General features: G+C 34.4%; 1 protein-coding gene across 1 annotated transcript; it reads right to left on the bottom strand.

The window, feature by feature from the left end:
- Positions 1 to 15,871: 15,871 nt before the first annotated feature.
- LOC127106623 (pentatricopeptide repeat-containing protein At5g46460, mitochondrial) lies at positions 15,872 to 19,500 on the bottom strand. The gene has a single exon (XM_051043921.1). It carries the CDS (start codon positions 19,002 to 19,004, stop codon positions 16,875 to 16,877), a length of 2,130 nt encoding a protein of 709 aa, XP_050899878.1. The 5' UTR covers positions 19,005 to 19,500; the 3' UTR covers positions 15,872 to 16,874.
- Positions 19,501 to 21,700: the final 2,200 nt, after the last annotated feature.

Genomic DNA, 21,700 nt, shown 5'->3' with positions numbered 1-21,700 from the left:
CCTTTGGTGTATCAACAACTGACATTGCCCATGCCATACTATCCATAACCATATATAGTCGTTGTTGCACCCACTTACCAGCCAACAACTCCTCCTGCCTATGAACAACCGTTTGCTCAAGGGTACCGACAGAACCTGGTAGCTCCTTCATACCAACCAACATCAACCGCTCAGAATTATTAACAACTAAGTCCCTAGGCTCCTCAAAATCATAATGTGTCGCCCAATCAAAACCATAACAGGAGGACAAGAACTTGATTTGGCCCAACCCCCATGAGTTACAGTCAGCTATTGTCGCCTCTGATTCAGAAAGGTTTAATTATTACTAGGTCTCTTCCTCTGGTGTCAGAGCCATACCCCCGCGGATATGAACCTAATGCGCATTGCGAATTCCACGAGGGAGCACCAGGACATTCGCTAGAAGGTTGTTATGCTTTGAAAGCCAAGGTTCAAAAGCTAATCAACAGTAAGATCTTATCTTTCAAAATATGGGCCCGAATATCAGAAGCGACCCTTTCCAGTACATGGAGTGTGAAATAGTAAGTAAGCTTAAGAAGTTACCTCATAAGGCCAACGAATTATAAGGGAAAGCTCATCATATATGTTGATAGTCATTAGGCCGTATTTTTATCGTTTGCAATTTCCTTTTTGTTAATTGCAATTTGTTTTTGAATTTGTTATTTTAAGCAGTAATATTAGTGAAATGAGCATGTATCTTTTGATTTAATTCATTCATGTTCACTCTTGTTATGTCTCTTTCATTTGATATATATATATATATATATATATATATATATATATATATATATATATATATATATATATATATAGAGAGAGAGAGAGAGAGAGAGAGAGAGAGAGAGAGAGACTTCTCTCATTCATGTTTCTTTATCAAACTTTTGATCTAGCAAAATATTGGAGGGAGAATGATGAAAATGAAATACCCCAAAATGCTGATGATATGCTTTCGAATATAACTTTGTTGATGATGTAAGACATTGTTCAAATCCCCAAACACACCCGAGAGATAAAGAGTTAATCCATATTCAACCATTTTGAGCATAGAAGTTGGAGTTTCTTTCGGAATAAAAAACCCTTAGTATTAACCTGGGGTAGGGTAGTTGTATTCAGATAGTTTGAATATGCATTCAATCTCCAAAAGAATCAATCCATCTATACATCTTTTAATAAGAGGTTCAACCACATGCTCTTTTTCGCACACATCAAGAAACGTCAAAGAAGTCGTAAAAAACCAAAAAGTTATGGTGAATGTTTCTCACCAATCATTAACAAGGCAGTCACAATCTTTCAACAAAAAAAAAGTCTGCTAATTCGAATACCAGAAAAATAAATTAGGGAAAAATCAGGGCATCCCAGTAAATCGAAAGCTTCAAAAAAGCAATCTAGGCAAAATTAGGGATAAAAAAAAGAGGTCTTCAAAATCCTCAACAGAAAAAAAAATTGTAACTACCAAACAAAATGGGTGTCTGCCACCTCAAACATAAATTCATTGGTTCTCAAACCATCACATCTTCACTTACAAAATTCTCTTGGAAGTTGATTGCATGTGTCAGATTAACTAAACGTAGGACTGGAGATCATCAAGGAGAATGAGTTGGGTTAAAATCAATTTTTGAGCCTTATATCCTCTATTTCAAAAAAACTGTGAATCATGCCACATTACAACCTTCAAAAGACATAATTGAGTCATGGTTTATTTTGAAAGCATACTACAACAAGGTTGCGTTAACTTGACTCCAAAAGATATTTATTAATCATTTGTATTGGTTTCATGCTTTCGCATCACTTTTCACACTTTTAATGTCAAATCATTAACTCATTAACTGTATTTCACAAAATAATTTCGGTAATAACTTTGATTTCAAAATTTGCATGAGCATTACATTAAAATTACCATTTTGAAAGAACAATTTTATTTGCAAGCTGACACTTAGCATCAAGGGAATTCCAATAATATGCAGGAAATTGAGAAACTTTATCATGTGAAAGGAGTCTAGTTAGGGGAAAATCACTTCGACAATTGGTCAATCTGGGCCGACCCCTTTAAGAGTCGTTTAGTAAAAAACAAACCTTTTCAAGACTCAGACTGGGGCAAGTTGTCTCAAAAAGCACAATGAGTCCAATTCTCCAAAGTCCGATCAATCAAAAGTATACCATTCCAAGAATTTGTTAATTAGGGGTAGACCATTGCAGAGATTTAAACATTGGGGCAGGTCGTCTCGAGGCCATCTCATGGAAAGACTGCTTCCAAACTTGTTTCGAGGTAATTATCTTCAAAGATCCAACAGACTGGGGCAAGATGAGCTACAGAGGGGAAGATCCTCACTACGCCTTCAAGCTTCTCAAGAAAACTCTGCCATACGTCAACAACCATTGAGTCTAAAGCGATTGTTGAGGAGTCATGCTAGCACCCTTATCAAATGACCTTTGCCTTTCAACAAGAAGCGTTGTTGAAAAATAATCCTTCCATTACCCACCACATGGGTATTTTTTGGATACCTTCAAATCATTGCATAAATCATTGTTATGCATCGATCATGTCACTTCGCTTTAGCCTTATGCCACACATATCATTGCATTCATCTAGAGTGTTCCCAAAAGTCTAGAAGCCTTGTAGAATGAACATGAAAATCAAAGCCTAAGCCTGCTTACTTTGAAAGTTCAATACCTGTAAGCATCAACATTACATTTCTTAGATCATTCATACATCATGCATATAAGCAAAATTCATAAGTCATGCATGGCCCAAAATGTGTCTCGCGCTCAATCCTTAAGACTTGTTGTTGTCAACTTTTTACCCTTTGGTCAAAGTTCAACTCAGTTGGCACCTATCGTAACAATTTTTTGTATGTAAGGTTGATTTTCTCTTTTGTTTATCCATGTACTCCATGATATCTCTTTTTGTTCTGATGTATTTCAAGAACCCATTTTTTGTATCTGATGTATTTCCAGATATTCCCTTGTAATTCTGATGCATTTCCAAAGTTTGTTTCTTTTGTTTATCTGATGAATTTTTGGACATGTCTTTTTTGTTCTGATGTATTTCCATAATATTTTTTTTGTAACTGATGTATTTCCAGATATTCCTCTGTAATTCTGATGCATTTTTATAATTTATTTATGTAACTTTCTGATGTATTTCTAGATGGGTTATGTGTTATGAGGTATTTCCAGAACTTATCTGATGTATTCCCGAATGTTTTTTCCTTTGTCTCTGTGATGTATTTCCAGAACTTATCTGATGTATTCCTTGATGTTTTTTCCTTTGTCTCTCTGATATATTTCTAGATGTGTTTTGTGTTTTGAGGTATTTCCATAACTTATTCGATGTATTCCCATATATTTTTTCCTTTGTCTCTCTGATATATTTCCAAATGAGTTTTGTTTGTTGCGGTATTTCTAAAGCTTATCTCATGTATTCCCATATGTTTTTTTTCCTTTGCCTCTCAGATGTATTGCCATATGAGTTTTGTGTTATAAGGTATTTCCGGAACTTATCTCATGTATTCCTGGATTTTTTTTTCCTATCGTTCTGATGTATTTTGAGAACTTTTTTTGTTTCTTTCATTTGATGTATTGTCGGATGTGTCTGTCGTTCTGATGTATTTTCAGAACTTATTCGTTTTTTATCTAATGTATTATCGGATTTTTGTCTGTCATTCTGATATATTTCCAGAATTTGTTTATTTTATCTTATATATTTCCGGATGTCTATCTATCATTCTGATGTATTTGCAGATTTTTTTTCTTCGTTTATCCGATATATTGTCAAGTGTGTCTTTCATTCTGATGTATTTCCAGAATTTGTTTCTTCTATCTTATGTATTGTTGGATGCGTCTTATTTTTGATGTATTTCCAAAATTTGATTCTTTTATCTGATGTATTGCCGAATGTGACTGTCTTTATGATGCATTTCCAAATATTGTTTCTTTTATCCAATGTATTGCCAGATGTGACTGCCTTTCTGATGTATTTCTAAAAGCCGTCTCATTATATTCAAATGTGTATGTCGTTCTCATGTATTTCCAGAACATATTTTTGTTTTTCCCTAGTGGATCTTTTCATCTTACCTCATTTAATCCATATTAGACCTCATTTACCAATCGTCTCCATAATCCCCAAAGAGTCTACATTTCATATCCTCAACAAGCTCATAACATCTCATAACATTGCATTTCATAAGTTCAAGAAAAAATTGAGTCTTTAGTATTTAACTATCTTCCACCACGATCATATGAAGACTAACGTCTTCCCTATCATCCAGTTGAAGATATTTAAATAGTGGTTGTTGTCATGCCCTAATTTTAACTAACCATTTTTAATTCATCTCATACATGTCAATTTGTCAAGTTTCACATTTTTAGCCATATGCATTTTTATCATCAAATAAAGTCACCATAATCATACACATATGCATTATAGTAAAAAATTCGACATAAAATCAATATTTTACATGTTGAAAAATTTGACTAAAATTGTATTTTTTTATTATGCATTTTGGAAAATAAATTCATGATCATTTGTTTTATCATCATAATATTCATTTGAATTTTATTAATTATTTGTATTCATCATAAAACAAAAATAAAAACTTCTAGAATGCACAAAATAAGTTTCATATAATACATCATTATTTCATATATATATATATATATATATATATATATATATATATATATATATATATATATATATATATATATATTACATAATTATGATGAATAAAAGTTTATTAATCACTATTATTTGCATTATTAAACAAAATAAAAAAAGTTTATAGAATTTTACTCACATTATTTGCATTTTTCATGATTCTTAAATCATTCCTTAACCTAATTCTAGAACCTATAAATCAACCTCATTTCAGTCATAAATGACATCAAGAATCATACATAAAAATAGAGCCAAAGTTTTGCACAAATTACTCTCCAAAATTCAAGTTTCTTCATATTTAAGAAATTTTGAAAAAAAGGCTTGAAACTCTAAATTGATTTATGAATCTCTTCTTGTTAATGAAGGAATTCCAAATCTAATATTAAGAGTAATATCCTTGCACCATACAAATCATTCTACGAAATTCGATCAAAAAAGTTCATTGTATTCTTTGTGTTTTTGAGCAAATTCATCTAGGTATACTTTATTGTTTGTTGTTTATTGAATTTTTTTGCATTATTATGTTGTTGCACTTAATTAGTATCATAATCATCAATGATTTGCATGAAAACTTCATTGATTCATATTTTTAAAAATCAAGAGTTTGAGTGTTCTTGAACCTCCATGAGCAAAACTGCAAAAATGGTAAAAATGTTAATTGATGCTTGTTTCATAGAAAAAGGTTTTAAGTCCATTTATTTTATTTTATTTTTACTTTTTCACCTATTGTATTGATAGTGTATCTTTTTATTTATATAATTATTTTCTTATTTTTTTTATTGCTTTATTTATTTATTTTTGTTTTTTCTTTTATTTCCTTTAGTTTTTTATTCTTTTATCTTTTGTATTGATAGTGTGTCACTCCCTTTTATTTTTAATTTTTTATTATTTATTTATTTACTCACTCCGTTCCTTTTTAAGTGTCATTTTTTGACTTTTTACACATACCAAGAAAGCTAATCATTATGGTCACTTTCCAAACAATAATTCTTCGTTTACCTATAATACCCTTAATTATTTATTACATTCATTTTACTTTTTCTCTCTATGTAATAATTATCTAGGGGTAATTTTGACAAAAATGCAATTAATACTACCTTGAACTTTGCAAGTGACAGTTAAAAAGAAACCATTTTTTTTGAAAAAAATGACACTTATAAAGGAACGGAGGGAGTATTTATTTTTGTATGTTTTTTATATCCTGTAATTTTTTATTGTTTTACCTCTTGTTGATAGTGTGTCCTCATTCCTTTTATTATTTATATTAGTTTTGTTATTATTATTGCTTTATTTTTTTAGTTTATTTTATTATATTTCTTTTAGTTGATGCATGATTGTTAATTCAAAAAGAAAAAATAATCCTTAAAGTTAAGCATTCAAAAATATTAAAATAAAAGGTGTTTGATCAACATCAAGTACATTTTTTAAAATCACACAAAAACCTTTCCAAACCAAAATCAATCCCTTAACATCATTTAACCTTCCCAAATAAAATCAATCAAACCATTTCACAAATCATTTTCATACTAACGCGATTAAACTCTCGATCAACATGAAGTTTTCTTTTTTTGCTTATTTGAAACTTTGAAAATATTTTCTCAATAATTTACCGATTGAAAAGGATTGGGGCGGAAATAATTTCTTCTTCTTCCCTAGGATATTCCTGTGATGACCGCACTTAGCCTATCGTTTGAACATTCATCAATTGCATTAAAACACTTTGAAATAACCGAATCAAGTTAATTCTTTCGTAGACGAAAAATGATTAGGGCGGAAGTAATTTCCAAAGGTAACAAAAACATAAGAAAAAAGGGGTTTGAATTTGGTTTCTATAATGAAAATATTTTCTACCTAAAACAATAAGTAGAGAACTTAGAATAAAAATAGTTAACACAAATATTTTTATCCTGGTTCGATGTTAACGAAGCCACCTCCAGTCCACCCGTTAAGGTGATTTCGCCTTGTCACAAGGACTTAATCCACTACAACCAAACTTGATTACAAACACAAAGACTAACCGCTAATGTCTTCTTGAGAAATTCTAACTATACTATAGTCTCTCAAGGAATTACAACTCAAAGACTAACCATCGATAACTTCTTGAGGCTTTTGACTATACTACAGTCCCTTAATGAAATACAACTCAAAAGTTGAGAACAAAGTGTGTTACAAAGATGCTTATATAAAAGCAGATTACACAAATATATAACAAATATTTACACACAAATGTTTTCTATGTAAGTGTATGAACAAACGTTCCTTGCGTTTATGCTTTTCTTTCTCTCAAAAGTTGTTATTGTATTCAATGTTCATGCAGTGGTTCTTCACTAATCATTGTTTTTATTCCATTCTTCCAAGACTCATTGGTATATGCAATAGAAAGATCCGTTGGAGGGCAGAAATCGAATTCCTCAATTAGTTCTGTCCTTGCTGGCATACCCTAAAATTTACCCTACATATTCTCATGTTATCTGGCTCATGGTTCATGATTCATCTGCATACATTTACCTTAATCATTTATTCTTAAGACCATTCATCTGTACTTGCATTTACCTATAACATCATTGATTCAAAGGATTCCAATTATTTATGATACAAAATATTGAATCATGCTAAATATATTATTAATCTTTAGAGATTAAGGTTTCTTGTGGTGTGTACTTGTGGAATAGGCTCTTGGGTTATTGCTTAAAAAGGTTATGAGGATGCATTTGACTGTTGGGGTTATTGACTTAGATCATGTGAATTGAAACATGGATACATATGGGTACACATCATGAACTAGAAGTTTTGGAAGCCATTCACATAAGTTTGACCTTTGGTCAACAAAGTCAACCATGGAAGGTTAATTTTTTTTACCAAGTCATATTAAGTGATTCATTATTATTTTGGATACATTTTAAGTTTAGGTGAAATAAAGCATAGAATAAGTGATTTTGGATTCAAATTCAAAAAGGTGCAAAGATTCAAATACTCAAATTATGCAAAAATGGAGGGAAACATTTCACTTACTTAAGAAATAAGCAATCAACATACAGGGTTAAATTCATGCCAAAGACGCCAAAAATATATTGCAAAAAAAGTCAAAAATGAGATTACAAGTAAAACCCTAAGTTTGACCTACAATTAACTTCTGGTCAACTATTGACTTTTGGTCAAATAGTTGATCAAAGTCAAACTTAACCCTATACCTACTTTTCTTCATCTTCATGACTTTCCACTTTATCTCCAAGCCTTCTTCATTTTCATTCCAAGATTCATGTCACCAAGCTCCATGATGCACTTTCATGCTAACTTCCATGCCAAACTTCATGCCAAGTCTTACCCGTGTTCAACCAGCTTCATAATGTCATGATAAATCTGTAATAACCCTACAACATCAGATAATATTAGCACCATAATGCAAAATTCAATGCCATATATAAACACCTAGGCCATATTCTTATCAGGACACAAACCACGCGCCATTAGCCATGCCAATACCACATATACATTGCCTTGTATATTGAATACCAAAATTTTCAAGCAATTTCATGGAAAACATGCACACCCAATCCAATCATCATCAATAATTCACTGCCTACACATTCAGCCTAACTGTCATCACAGTTACTCATGCATACTATAAATTAATACATCATCATACAAGTACGCACACGCTACCAATTCATCACACATATACATTCACAACACCTATTAATTGAGCTACACCATAATTTCAAAGTATAACAATGTTATCCAAACATGTAGCCTAACACACATACAATGCATGAAAAACAATTTTCCCCTAACAATCCACACCATAATATTCATCATACACATAATAAAAAATCTGAAGCCATTGTTTAATTGACCTAGTAACATACCGGTTTAACATGCCAACTCAAACCATACCATATAAGTTATGCTTCAACCTACAAACTAACATACATTACCATACTTACACATGCATACACGATTTGATTTAGCTCAACACATACAACTATACATGCCATACATACAATGATCACACGAGCATACCAATAACACAACTCATCCTACATTGTCACTTCATAATCCAAAATAAACCATGCACTAACTCAGTCCTTGGTTATGTAGGTAGGCCACACACTTGATTCCTCATTATTCATGCTTTACCTTGTTACCACTATATAGCCTGCATGATAAGGAACAGAATCCCTAAGATCTTCACCTAAAATTATGGTTTTAGGACATTTAAATTTCGATAGAATGTTTTAGGGTTCTTGGTGTCGGGTTTCGAAGTGAGAGGTTAGAAGGGAAATTAGGAGAATCTAGGTTAAGAGACAGATATAAGATGAAGATGTGAGTTCAAAAATGGTGGTTAGAGGCATTTCTAGGCTCTGTCGCAGCCACAAGCAATTTCCGGCTCGACGAAGTGATTTCTAGTGAAGCCATGTCGAGAGAGAGAGAGAGAGAAGAGATTTGGACGCAATGAATTGAATGAGGGACTTCCATTCCCTTTCCCTAATTTTGAGGTGCTTAGTTGGGCCAACAACCAAGTCCAATGCCAATTGCTTCACATGCACCCTGGTTTCTGCTGATACACCCATAACTCCTAATTCAAAAACAGCAACAAAAAAACACACGAGTCTCACAATTTTCTAGGCATGCGCTTCATACTTCATGCACCTTATTTCCTATTCTGACACCCCCTGGCAGAGTTTAATATATACTTTTTTTTAGCATTTTTTTACAAATAAAAAATAATTTAGGTTTATGCCTAGACATTGAGAATAAGTTATAAAATAAAGATGAATTCTTTAGCTTGGGAGTAATTCTCTTCATGTAAATTAGATTAGAGTTCATTATGAATTAGGGTTTCATGATCCTTAATGGTGATGTTTTATTTTGGTTCTTTTACAATCTAATTCATGGTAGCCTCTTTGGTTGCTTCTTGATGTGTATAGATGAACTTAATTCATGGATTGATGCCCTTTGTTGGTTTGATTATTTGATCAAACATATTTTGATCAATTAATTAGATCAATGGCTTTAGGACTTCTTAATTGAACTTCCAATACAAATTGCATACTCCCTTAAGGTTTTTTATTTAATTAGGTGATCAAAAGTCTCTTGATCACTTAATGTGAATTAAATGAACCTTAAGACTTGCACCATACATATTCCCTTAAGTCAATCCTAGTTATATTAATCTTTAAAACCTTAGATATATGTGATCATCAAGACATGACAACACTAAACTTAATCCTATTCTTTGGTATCTTATCCATTTCTTTTGATCATATCCCTAACTTATCCAACATAAAACAAAAATCTCTTTTTCTCAAATAAATTTAAAACACTTAACAAAATACGATGCAAATTATGCGCCACGGGCCTTAAGAAGTGGAGAAGGAATAAAATGGAGTATTCTTATCATTATTTTGAATATATTTGGATACAGGACGCATGACCTAGTTGTTCAAAGTATTCACCCCCATTCATGGACTTTAGTATAATTGAAATAGAGAAAATTTTCAATATTCATCTTCAAAAATCAATAACAATCAACATCATAAACATAATTCTCTCTTTGTTACAATACAACTCCTCGTGGTTTTGACGCTCATACTATTCCTTTTTCCCGTTTGCCTTGTTAATACCCTGATTTAGGGAAAATCTAATTAATTTATCTTGTTTGCCTTATTAATCCTCTGGTTTAGTAAAACTCTTATTTCTTTTCCCGTTTTCCTTGTTAACCCCCTGGTTTAGGCAAACTCTTATTCCTTTTTCCATTTTCCTTGTCAATTCCCTGGTTTAGGCAAACTCTTCATCCCTGTTTCATAATGCACTAAAATAAGACACGATCCAAAAAGGCATAAACTTAAATAAGGTACGATGGTTAATGTATAACATAGCCAAAATACATAAAGCCAACATACATAACTGAGTTGTTCATGACTCAAAGTACAACATAACCAGGTTGTTCATGACTCAAAGTACAACATAACCAAAATACGTAACTGAGTTGTTCATGACTCAAAGTACATCATAAACAAATTACATAAAGCCAAAAAAAGGCATAACATAATGTTCACTAATGTCTACAATGTCATTGGTTGTGTTGGGTGACTTTCTTCTCCCTTAATCTTTTTGCATTTAAGAACCCTTGTTATATCACTTTTCCTCAACTCCAATTTCCTTGCCACCTTTTGTTTGGCTTGCTTTGTCTACAAAGATATGATTAAAACACAAGCATTAGAATACATGTAATAAACACAATTAAAACTGATAAACTAAATTCGTTTAAGCAACTCAATTGGTTTAGGATTGGTTGGATTTGCAAATATAGTTACCTAAGGAACATGTTCAACATTTGGAACAATTGCAAACAAAGTATAATCAAATTACGAACCACTTATATCAGAGCCATGTGCATCTTGAACATTTGGAACATATGCATTTTCAATATTGGGAACATGTGCAGCTTGGGAAATAACATCATTTACATTTGGTTGAGGTTGTACTGCCTCAAATGTTGCAACAATATTTGTAGCAAGCATTTCAAATTTAGGATCAAATTCAGTTTGACACTCAAAAAGGTGTTGTTCTTGAGGTCGTTCTTGTGTTGTATTTCCAAATGCAACTCCAGTTTGAGGCTGGGTTTATTCTTATGTTGTATTTCTAGATGCAACTCCAGTTTGAGGTTGAGTTTGTTCTTGTGTTGTATTTCCAGATGCAACTCCAGCTTGAGGTTGAGTTTGTTCTTGTGTTGTATTTCCATATGCAACCCTAATTTGAGGTTGGGTTTGTTCTTATGTTGTAGTTCCATATGTAGCTCCAATTGCATTTTCTTTGGTTTTCTTTGCACATTTTAATCATGTAATTAATATTACACATTGACATTACTACTAATATAAATCATGGAAATAAGTAAATACCTTTCTTTTTTAAGCTTCGAGATCAACCACAAGACTAGTACAACTTCTTTCATTATGGCCATGTATACCACAATTTGTGCAACAATAGCTTATTTGTGTCCTTCCCTTGTCAGGGCCTTCATCAGGTTCCATCCTCCTCAAATTCTTTAGCCTTTCAGGTCCTCTGTTGTATGCTAAAGATAACATTTCTTCAATGTCAACCTCTAGCCACATGTCTTGTCCATAAATTAAGCTTACATTAAAATCATAACATGTCACATAGGTTTCCTTGGAATAATAATCATCCACAAAGTCTTAAGTGAATTGGTTCCTAAAACCTAATATAGATACTACATGTTTACAAGGTATGCCAACTAATTCCCATAAATTATAAGTGCAAGTTCTTTTTGAAATGTCCAATATGAAACTATGTCTTGTATGAACATGTTTAACTTGCCAAATGACACTGGGTTTGTTCTCAAACAAACAAATTAAATCCTAAAACTTACCCTGTGAGGGTTTTAGTTAGAAAAACTTAGGATCTTTTGTAGGAGCTCTTTGTTAGGTTATTCTAGTCATATACTTGTCCTACATCAAAATTTGCATGACATGTCATACCATTCGCATTAAACAGGTCTTTTGTTTTTTCGTGTGCATATAATCATTATTTTGCGGGGAATACCAAAACTTGTTGTAGGTTCCTTTTAGAGATGGACTCAAATAAGAGGAAGACCATTCAAATTAAGGCACAATATCTGACATATAAAGTTTGAAGGTTCTCCAAGATAGAATATATGGCTCTATTCAAAGAGGGTTCGTACTCAGATATGAGAAGATCCTCAACCTTCTGAAGGTCCCTATGAAGGTGGAAGCCATTATTGCATTAGCCCAATTTTATGATCCACCCTTAAGATGCTTCATATTTCAAGATTTTCAACTAGCTTCTACGCTAGAAGAATTCAGGTAATTCTTGGACCCTCCAAGAGATAAAAAGGGACCTTATGTAGGGATTGGACAACTTGTGAAACCTGAGAAATTGGTCGTGATATTGGAATAACCGTTGATGACCTATTACTTCACTACAATGTAGATAGGGACATCCCGTGACTAAAAAGGAGTAACTTAGAATGGGAAGCTCAAGGATTTACTGGTATAGAAAAATGGGAGCCCTTTGCTGATATTCTTAGTAATTTTTAGGATAGTCCTTTTCCCAAACATAGCCAATTTTATTGATCACATTGCTATAAGTGTATTTTGGGTCGTACATAATCAAATGGGGGATCTAGTACTTGCTCTTTTAGCTGACGTATACTACTCCCTGAATACCTGTCACTCGTTGTGTTGTATTCCTCTATTGTACTAATAACTCGCTTCACATCTCTATAAAGACATGTACATGATCGAGACCATGAGAAACCATAATTGGGCTCAAAAGTTGATGTCTCTTACTAAGAGGTTAATCCTTTGGTACCCTGAAAAAATATATACAAAAGAAATAATTGTAAGCTGCAGAGGTTTACCTAACGTTCCCCTCATTGGTTCTAAGGGATGCATCAACTACAATCTCGTGCTAGCCATGAGACAATTAGGCTACCCGATGTGGGAAAATCCTAAGGACGGCGATGTGAAGGAATTGATCTTGCAAGATAGGGATACCACACATCGGGAGCTGCTCCGAAGAATCATTCATTCATGGGAAATGATGCATACTAAAAGAAGCGAGTTAGGAAGGAAAAATGATACAACTAAAGAATCATATACCCAATGGGTTAAGAAAATGGTTCAACAAGTTAAGCTACCCTTTGTCATTGATCATACATACCGTCTAGACATGCCTTATACGATTCATGTATCCATTGAAGAGGTCGACGACCTCAAAGCAATAGTCACTCAGATCGAGCGAGAATAGGAAAACTTAGAGCACAACCTCTATGATGTCTCTTATGAGAAGAATAAACTGAAATTTGATCTCAGGAAAAGGGAGAAACAACTTGGTGAAAGTGAAGAGAATGTTGAACTTGAGAGAGGTAAAATGCATAAAACATTAGGAGGGTTGTTTAGTACCAGAGTCAATCTTGAGAGTCTCAATCAACAACTGAAGGATGCTCGAGTAGAGAGTTGAAGATGGAAGATTGCATGGGAGCGAGCCATGTGGGAACAGGAAAAGATGAACGATGGAGTGGAATCTCAAATCTCCATACTTGAAAGATCACTTGTAGAGTCCCAGGTCTAAGCTGATATGGATCATCATCTCCGAGCCGAAGCTGAAGGAATGTTACCTCTTGATTGGACGAGAATATATGGAGAATCACTAAATCTTAGGGAACATGTGCGTCTTCAAGACTGGATCATGAAGCCTTAAGAACTCAAGCCTTACACTTTAAAGAAGAAGTCCAACATCTGAGGGAGCTTGCAAATGACGCCCAAGTCATCGTCCAAGAACAGTATGACAAGGCTAAGACGTGGAAGACCGGGCACTCTATCTTAGTGGAATTCGTGAACAACTAGTTCGAGATATCCCTAGGATGCATAAAAGTACTAGCAATGTTGCACACTTTGGCAATACACCTAGGAAGTTTTGGAATTTATTGGGATTTATGACGTCCTATTGAAGGAGTTTAAGGCCACTTGGATGTGGCCATGAAGACGCCACTTTAGTTTCTTTTTTGAAAGTTTTGTTTTTGTTTCAGAATTTGGTGTTATTATTCTTGTGGATTTCCCTTATGAACTTCTATTAGAGTTAAGAATAAAGTTATTTCTATTTTTGCACAAATTGTATGTCTCTTTTTGCTTCCATATCTCTAACGTACAACAACAAATCTTGAAATTCCCAAAAATAAAAAACAGAATCATTTGACCTCCCGACCTCCGCAAACACGAGCCCAACACAAGAAAGCAATGGACTAGATTGAACAAAACCAAGCGGCTCTCCAAGAAGACATGGACTCCGGAACTAAACATTCCTCTTAATGTTCTATTCCTTTTGCCTCTCTCAAGTTCAACATTTCTCCTCGCTCTCACCAAGTTGTTTCTCCCTTTGCTCGAGGTCGAATTTCAACTTATTCTTCTCATAAGAGACATCATGGATGTCATGCTCTAAGTTTTTCTTTTCTCACTCAAGCCGGGCGACACTTGCTTTGAAGTTGTCGACCTATTCAATGGATACAAGGATCATATCAGGTATGTCTGGACGGTATATAAGATCAATGATTAATGATAGCTTAACTTGTCAAACCCTTTCCTTAACCCATTGGGTATATGATTCTTTAGTTGTAGTATTCTCCGTTCCTAACTCGCTTCCTTTAGTATGCATCATTTTCCATGAACGAATGATTCTTCGAAGCAGCTCCTAGTGCATGGTATCCCTGTCATGTAAGATCAATTCCTTCGTAACATCGTCCTCAGGCCTTTCCCACATTGGGGTGCCTTATTGTCTCATAGCTAGCACATGATTGTAGTTGATTCATCCCTTAGAACTAATGAGGGGAACATAAGGAAAATCACCGCAACTGACAATTATTTATTTTGTATCTATTTTCCTGGGGTACCAAAGGATTACCCTCTTAGTGTGAGACATCGGCTTCTGAGCCCAATTATGGCTGCTCGTGACCTCGATCATGTAGATGTCTTTATAAATATGTGAAGCGAGTCATTGGTACAATAGAGGAATACAATGCAATGACCATCTCTTCGTGATAAGTATTAAGGGTATAATATACGTCAGCTAGGAGAGTAGGTACTGGATTCATCCCTTGATTATGTTTGGCCTAAAATACACTGATAGCAGTAGAATCAACAAAATGGCCTACGTTTGGGAAAAAGACTATCCCAAAAATTATTAAGAATATCAGCGAAGGGCTCTTAATTTTCTGTACTAGCAAATCCTTGAGCTACACTCTCTAAGTAACTTCTTTTTAGTCCAGGGATGTCTCTATCTACCTTGTAGCAAAGTAATAGGTCATCAACGGATATTCCTAAGGTCACGACCAATATCTCAGGTCCCACAAGTTTCACAAGTTGTCCAATCCCTACATAAGGTCCCTTTTTATATCTCAGAGGGTCCAAGAATTTTATATATATATATATATATATATATATAATATGCTTTTGATTGTATAATGATTTGTTTCTTATCCTATATAATAAAATCTTTGTGGTGCAGTTGAAAGACACCGAAACACATTGGTTATGCAAGTACCTATAATCTTTTCTTATTTTCTCTTTCAATAAGAATTATAAATAAAGTCTGTGGCATATGGCTCGGGGACATTAGTTAGCTACATATATTGGAATTTAACAACAGAAATCAAAAGTGTTGACAAAAAATAATTTGATAGTTAAAAATGAATGAAAACTTTCACAGGAACTAAATAAAATTAAAAAAAATTATAGGACTAGAAACATAATTAATTCTAATTTTTAACATCATATCTAAAAACATTCTTAAGGTGTGACTATCCTTCCACTTGAAGCTTTACACCACTTAATCATCAACCGGCCCATGAGTTACTTTCCTCCATTTGTTCCAAATACTGAAGTAAATGAAACATATTCATTTATCACTGTTTCTTTTGTACTGATAAATTGTTTAATGATGAAGCACATTTATCTTTTTATGTGTCTTAGAAGTCCTCTGCAAATTTTATAGAACATTTCAATCTTACCAATTCCAATACCTAAGGAGAAACCAAGGGGTTCCACAAATCTCAAACAATCTCAAAACCTTCTCATTACTCCTGTTAGTTTTCAACCTAAATCTTTTGTACCTGCCTCTGTTCCTTTGAATATTAGGACTCATCCTTGCTATCCCAATAAATTTCCTGCCGGGCTGCTTCCATTTTCCTCCGCTAAATCTATCCTGGTTGGTAGTGGTTGAAGTCACACTACCAGAAAGAAACCGAACCCGTTTCAAATTACCAGTTTGAAAAATGTATAACAATGCCTTTTAATGCAGTCCATGTTCAACATTCTAAATCCTCCAATTGTTTACAGTAGCCAGATAGCTGCACTTCATCTCATACATCTTGCTATATATGAAACATGATTTCTTGTGCTTCATACGTAATACTACTCCTTCTCGCAGAATGTTCTGCTCGCTCCTTCCATTAATAAGCATTTTATCTTAGTTTAACAGATTATAATGACAGTGAATGTGTCATTGTCATACCAAACTTTTCACTTCTTCCTTCATTATCAAGGATCTGCAATGCATACAAACAATAATTTTCACTCACTTTCAAATCATTTTCCTTCCTCAGTAATTTCAGTGTGAAATCTCTTAGACTTTCTAACAAACAAATTAATGAATAAACAATGTTCTACCAATAATCCCCACAAGAACATATGCCATTCTTAAAGTGATGAAAGCGACTAGAATCTCTGACCACGATCTCCCTGTCAACAATCTTTGCCATAAGCTTTATTGCATTATGACAATCTCCGCATACACGTAGATTTTTCATTACGGTTATTGTACTTCCTTCCACAGTGCTAAGCAACCCAAATACAATTGCAAGCCTTTCACTATGGTAAGACAACATTTCTTCAGTTTGCTCAATTTCAACATCATGCAAGGCAAATTGTTGATCAGGAACATAACCCAGTTCTTTTAATTTTACTCCTAACCACTCTAGCTTTTCATAGATTTTCTCAGCAAGTGGATGGGACCTATCTGCAGACAAAAACTCATGCTTTAGTCCTTTTAAGGTTATCCAACTTGAACCGGGTTGTTTTACAACTCCATTATGCTTCATTTTCATCCTAATTCTTGCCACTTCCGACCATCTTCTCGAAGATGCATACAAGTTCGATAGCAACACATAGGCAGCACTACAATCAGGCTCCATTTCAAATATTCGTTTGGCAGCTCTTTCTGCAACACCCAAATTAGAATGCTTCCTGCAGGCACTCAGCAAAACAAGCCATACCATAGAGTTTGCTTCCACAGGCATGCTCATCGCCAGCGCTTCTGCTTCCTCTACCTCTCCACACCGGCTAAGCACATCTACCATACAAGCATAGTGCTCAATCGTCAGCTTCATAGATCTTTTCCGACCGAAGTACCCAAAAATACACCTCGCCTTCTGTAACATCCCGGACCTGCTACAGGCAGAAAGCAAACCGGTCAATGTGATCTCATCAGACTCAACACCTTCCATCAACATTTGTTTAAACAGTGCCAGAGCCCATAAACCACATCCATGCTGAGCACAACCAACAACCACAGAATTCCAAGACACAACATTTTTTTCACCAATCCCATTAAACACACACAATGCATCACCAATATAACCACATTTACTATACATAACAACAAGTGAATTCCCCACATAGACCCCCTTTTCCAAACCCATCTTAACTACCACAGCATGAATCACTCTCCCCTTCTCAAGATCCTCCAACCCAACACACGAATTCAAAGCACTAGTAAACGAAGACTCATTAGGCACCACACAAAATCTCATCATGTCACCAAAAACCTCCAATGCCTCAACATGCTTCTCATTCAAACCATACCCAGTCAAAAGAGCAGTCCAAACCACCACATTCTTGCAAACAATCTCACCAAAAACCTTAAAAGCATTATCCATTCTATTACAACCCGCATAAAAAGTAACAAGCGAAGCAGATACGAACTGATCAAAACCACAACAATAACCAAACTTGAACATACAACAATGAATCTGAATACCCGCATTAAAACCCGAAATTTTAGCAGCAGCGGATAGCCCACAAACCAAAGTAGTCGAAGAGATTTCAACACCAGAACAACCCACCATGTCCTTTAAAAAAACCAACGCTTGAGAACTCTTCCCATTACGATCCAACCCAGCAATAATTGAAGTCCAAGAAATAACATCTCGGCAAGGCATTTGACTGAACAACCGAAGAGCATCGTTAACTCTACCGTTATTACAATAACCATCAACCATAGCATTCCAAGTGGCAACGTCTTTGTCAGCACTTGGCATTGCACGGAAGAATCTTTCAGCATCAACAACTCTTCCGACGGATAAAAAGCCATGGATTATTGTTGTCCATGAGATTGAGTTTCTGTGCGGCATTTTATCGAACAGTTTAACTGCTGTGATGAAATCGCCACAGAGGATCGAGGCTTTGATAATGGAGTTCCATGAGATTATGTCTTTGGTGTTTGACGGGATTTGGTTGAAGAGATTGATTGCTTCTGGGAGGTTGTGGTTGTGAGCATAAGCGAGGAGCATTCTGGTGTAGAGAGAGACGTGAGGGGAAGGGATTTTGTTGAAGACAGCACGTGCTGAATCTAGTCTTTGGTTTTTAAGGTGGTTTAAGAACGTGAAGTTTAAGGAAGTTGAAGAGGTTTTGGGGTTTTGAATCAGAGTGGTAAAGGGTGTCGTGCGACATTTTGAGTTGGTTGGTTGAGTTGTTGTGAAGATGGGTGGAATTGAAAATTGTGGTTTCTTTGGCATGAAGGAAATAATGTGACTTAATAAGACCAAACATGAATGAAGAAGAAGAAAAACAACACAGGTTTGAGTTTATAACTCACAACTACTCTACAATTTATGTTTATATTGATGTCATTCATTTACTCTAATGTTATTTTCTTTTTGTGATAACTTACGAGGTATATCACATTAGCATCTTATAACATTTACTTCATTCATTGTGATTTATTGATGTAGCGATTTGGTATTCTCATCTTTTTCTAGTACACTCTTTCTTAGAATGGTGGATTGTACCTACAAAGACATCATGAGGTCAAAGTAAAACGAATGGTATGCATATATGTGAATTGATTCAGAGTGATCATATCTAAGGGGGATGAATCCCTTAATTATAGAATGACTAGACTTGTATACTCTCCCTGTAATTTTTATTCCCATTGCATTGATCTATGATACCGTTAATAAATAAACATGATTTTTGTTATTGTGTTTGACTCTTATATAACATGTGGCACCAATATACTTTAAATATGTTTCATATAGTTGAGAACAATGAGAAGAGGTCGATGGTTCTAGATGCCTAATTTTTAGGTGCATTAGTTTTCTAGGATGATATTGAGGATATATTATCTTAGAGTGTCATCCTTTGATGTTGAGACAAACACTTTAGATTCTATGTGACTTTGGACCTTGCTATTGGCATGTGATGTTTTTTGAGAAGTGAACTTTTTCGGTTGACGAACTATAATATATTTAGGTTGGGCATCTTAGGGGGTAAGGTTAGTTAGTGTTCTTTGGGTGGAAAGTCATCTTGAAATTTATTTTCTCTATCTGATACCTCACATAAATCCATTAAGAATAACTTATTCAAAGTGATTCGTATTCACGAAGAACCTTACCTTTTCCATTACAAGTATGATAATCTCAAGTTTCCATTCTATTAGAACCCGAATCCATTAGTGACTAACGTTGTAGATGAGGAGTTGCTACCTTACATCACCTGTTACTTTGTTGAGTACCTATAATTTATATTTTGTAAGTACTTTATAGTAATTATTCCCTACCTTCCGATTTAGGTCATGTGTTGATTGATGTCATTTTACTTCCTTTTTTTCAAGATATAAGGGCATCAAAGGTGAGTTGGAAGAGGTTGGTTAAGTTAGTCGTTAAAGCCAAGCCCGCGTGGAAAGTTCCCGATAACACTAAGGATTGGAAACAAACTTAACTTATCTTCTAAGTATGCATTGTCTCCTGCTCCATTGAAAAAGAAAAGGAAATGGGCGTCATTGTTGACTCATCATCTTATTAACAAGGTAAACGTTGCCTTTGGTGGATTGAAGACGATTTATGATGTGCTTGGTGCATATGTGGTTACAAAGGTTGTTATGTATTGCAACAGTTTCAAGCCTGCAAACCTACTTCCTTCTAGGTGTATGTATCACGCAATAGCTCAAAGAGAACCTGTATATGAGGGAGTATGATTTGCTAATGGCAATAAAGGATAAGGAAGACCTTCAGGAGAGGTTGGGCAAGCTGAAAAACACTAAGAAAAATATGAGGGACAAATCTTTTAAAATTTTAAGATTGAAGCTAAAGAAGTTCATTATTCATACAACGAGTAGAGTCATAGATAATATACACGAGAAGGGGGAAATGGAGAATTAATTCTAAGAGGTTTAGGTACTCTTTGAACCTGTGAGTTATTGGGTGGTTAATATTGATTTGGCTAATCATAAGTTTTGAAGGTAGTTCCCCTTGATGTACTTGATCAATGTTATGAGGTATTAACTTCTTAAACATTCAAATTGTCATTTTGACTAATACTTTGGTTATGAGATATGTTAGTTCTTCTTCAAGGTGGATTGGTCATTTTATTTTTTCTCAAACCTATATTATTGTAAAAAATCAAAACAAACTATATCTAACTTGGTTCAACCGAGTGTGCTAATTTATTTGTGGTAAAATTTATTTTTACCAACAGATGGACTCAAAGACAATCTAGTATTCAAGTAAAATCCTTTGGTTTCTTAGTTGGCCATTTTATTGCTCAAATTATCAAGTATTGATGGATTTATTTTAATGTTAATTGGAATTGTTCGAAGATGATTAATAATATTATTTGTTCCGTCCAGGAACCAAAAATAGAGTGATGGTGGATCTGAGCTTCTGATGTAGTGGAAAGGGGTGACCTGCAAGGTTGGCATTCTAACACTCAAGTCATATGTGAGTAAGAATAATGACTTCAAAATGTGTTTGAAACTTGTTACCTCAATTTGGCGCTTTCTCTCTCTATATAAAGAGAAAATAACAAACTCACTATTTGTTAGGAGTGGATTGCAAAGAGTCGTTAGATGTACTTGCACTTGAGATCTATGTTAGCGTCATGAGGAGAAGTCTCATGTGTTAAGAAGATTCTAGAAGGATTATTATTCCCTTAGGGTGGTCGGATGAGGTTGATATGACCGACCTAGAATAGTTGCCCCCACACCCGTGCCTATACTCGACAAGAAATGGGTTTGTTATTTAAGCATCAGTTGCCGACCACTCTTATCTTAACAACTGGAATATCAAAATAAAATGTTTAATCTCCTTGGGGATTCGTGCATTTAGTGCTCCATACTTAAAATCTTTTTTTAGAGGTGTCATCATTACAACTCTTGGAAACTGAAACACTTGAGTGTTGCGTGCGAGTGATTTGACATGTTTTATATATTAAA

Source organism: Lathyrus oleraceus, chromosome 7, assembly GCF_024323335.1.
Source record: "Lathyrus oleraceus cultivar Zhongwan6 chromosome 7, CAAS_Psat_ZW6_1.0, whole genome shotgun sequence".
NCBI classification, from domain to species: domain Eukaryota; kingdom Viridiplantae; phylum Streptophyta; class Magnoliopsida; order Fabales; family Fabaceae; genus Lathyrus; species Lathyrus oleraceus.
This window is presented reverse-complemented; position numbering and strand designations above follow the sequence as displayed.

Coding starts and splice junctions, on each gene's coding strand:
- LOC127106623 (XM_051043921.1), bottom strand. CDS start 19,004: ATGCCAAAGAAACCACAATTTTCAATTCCACCCATCTTCACAACAACT.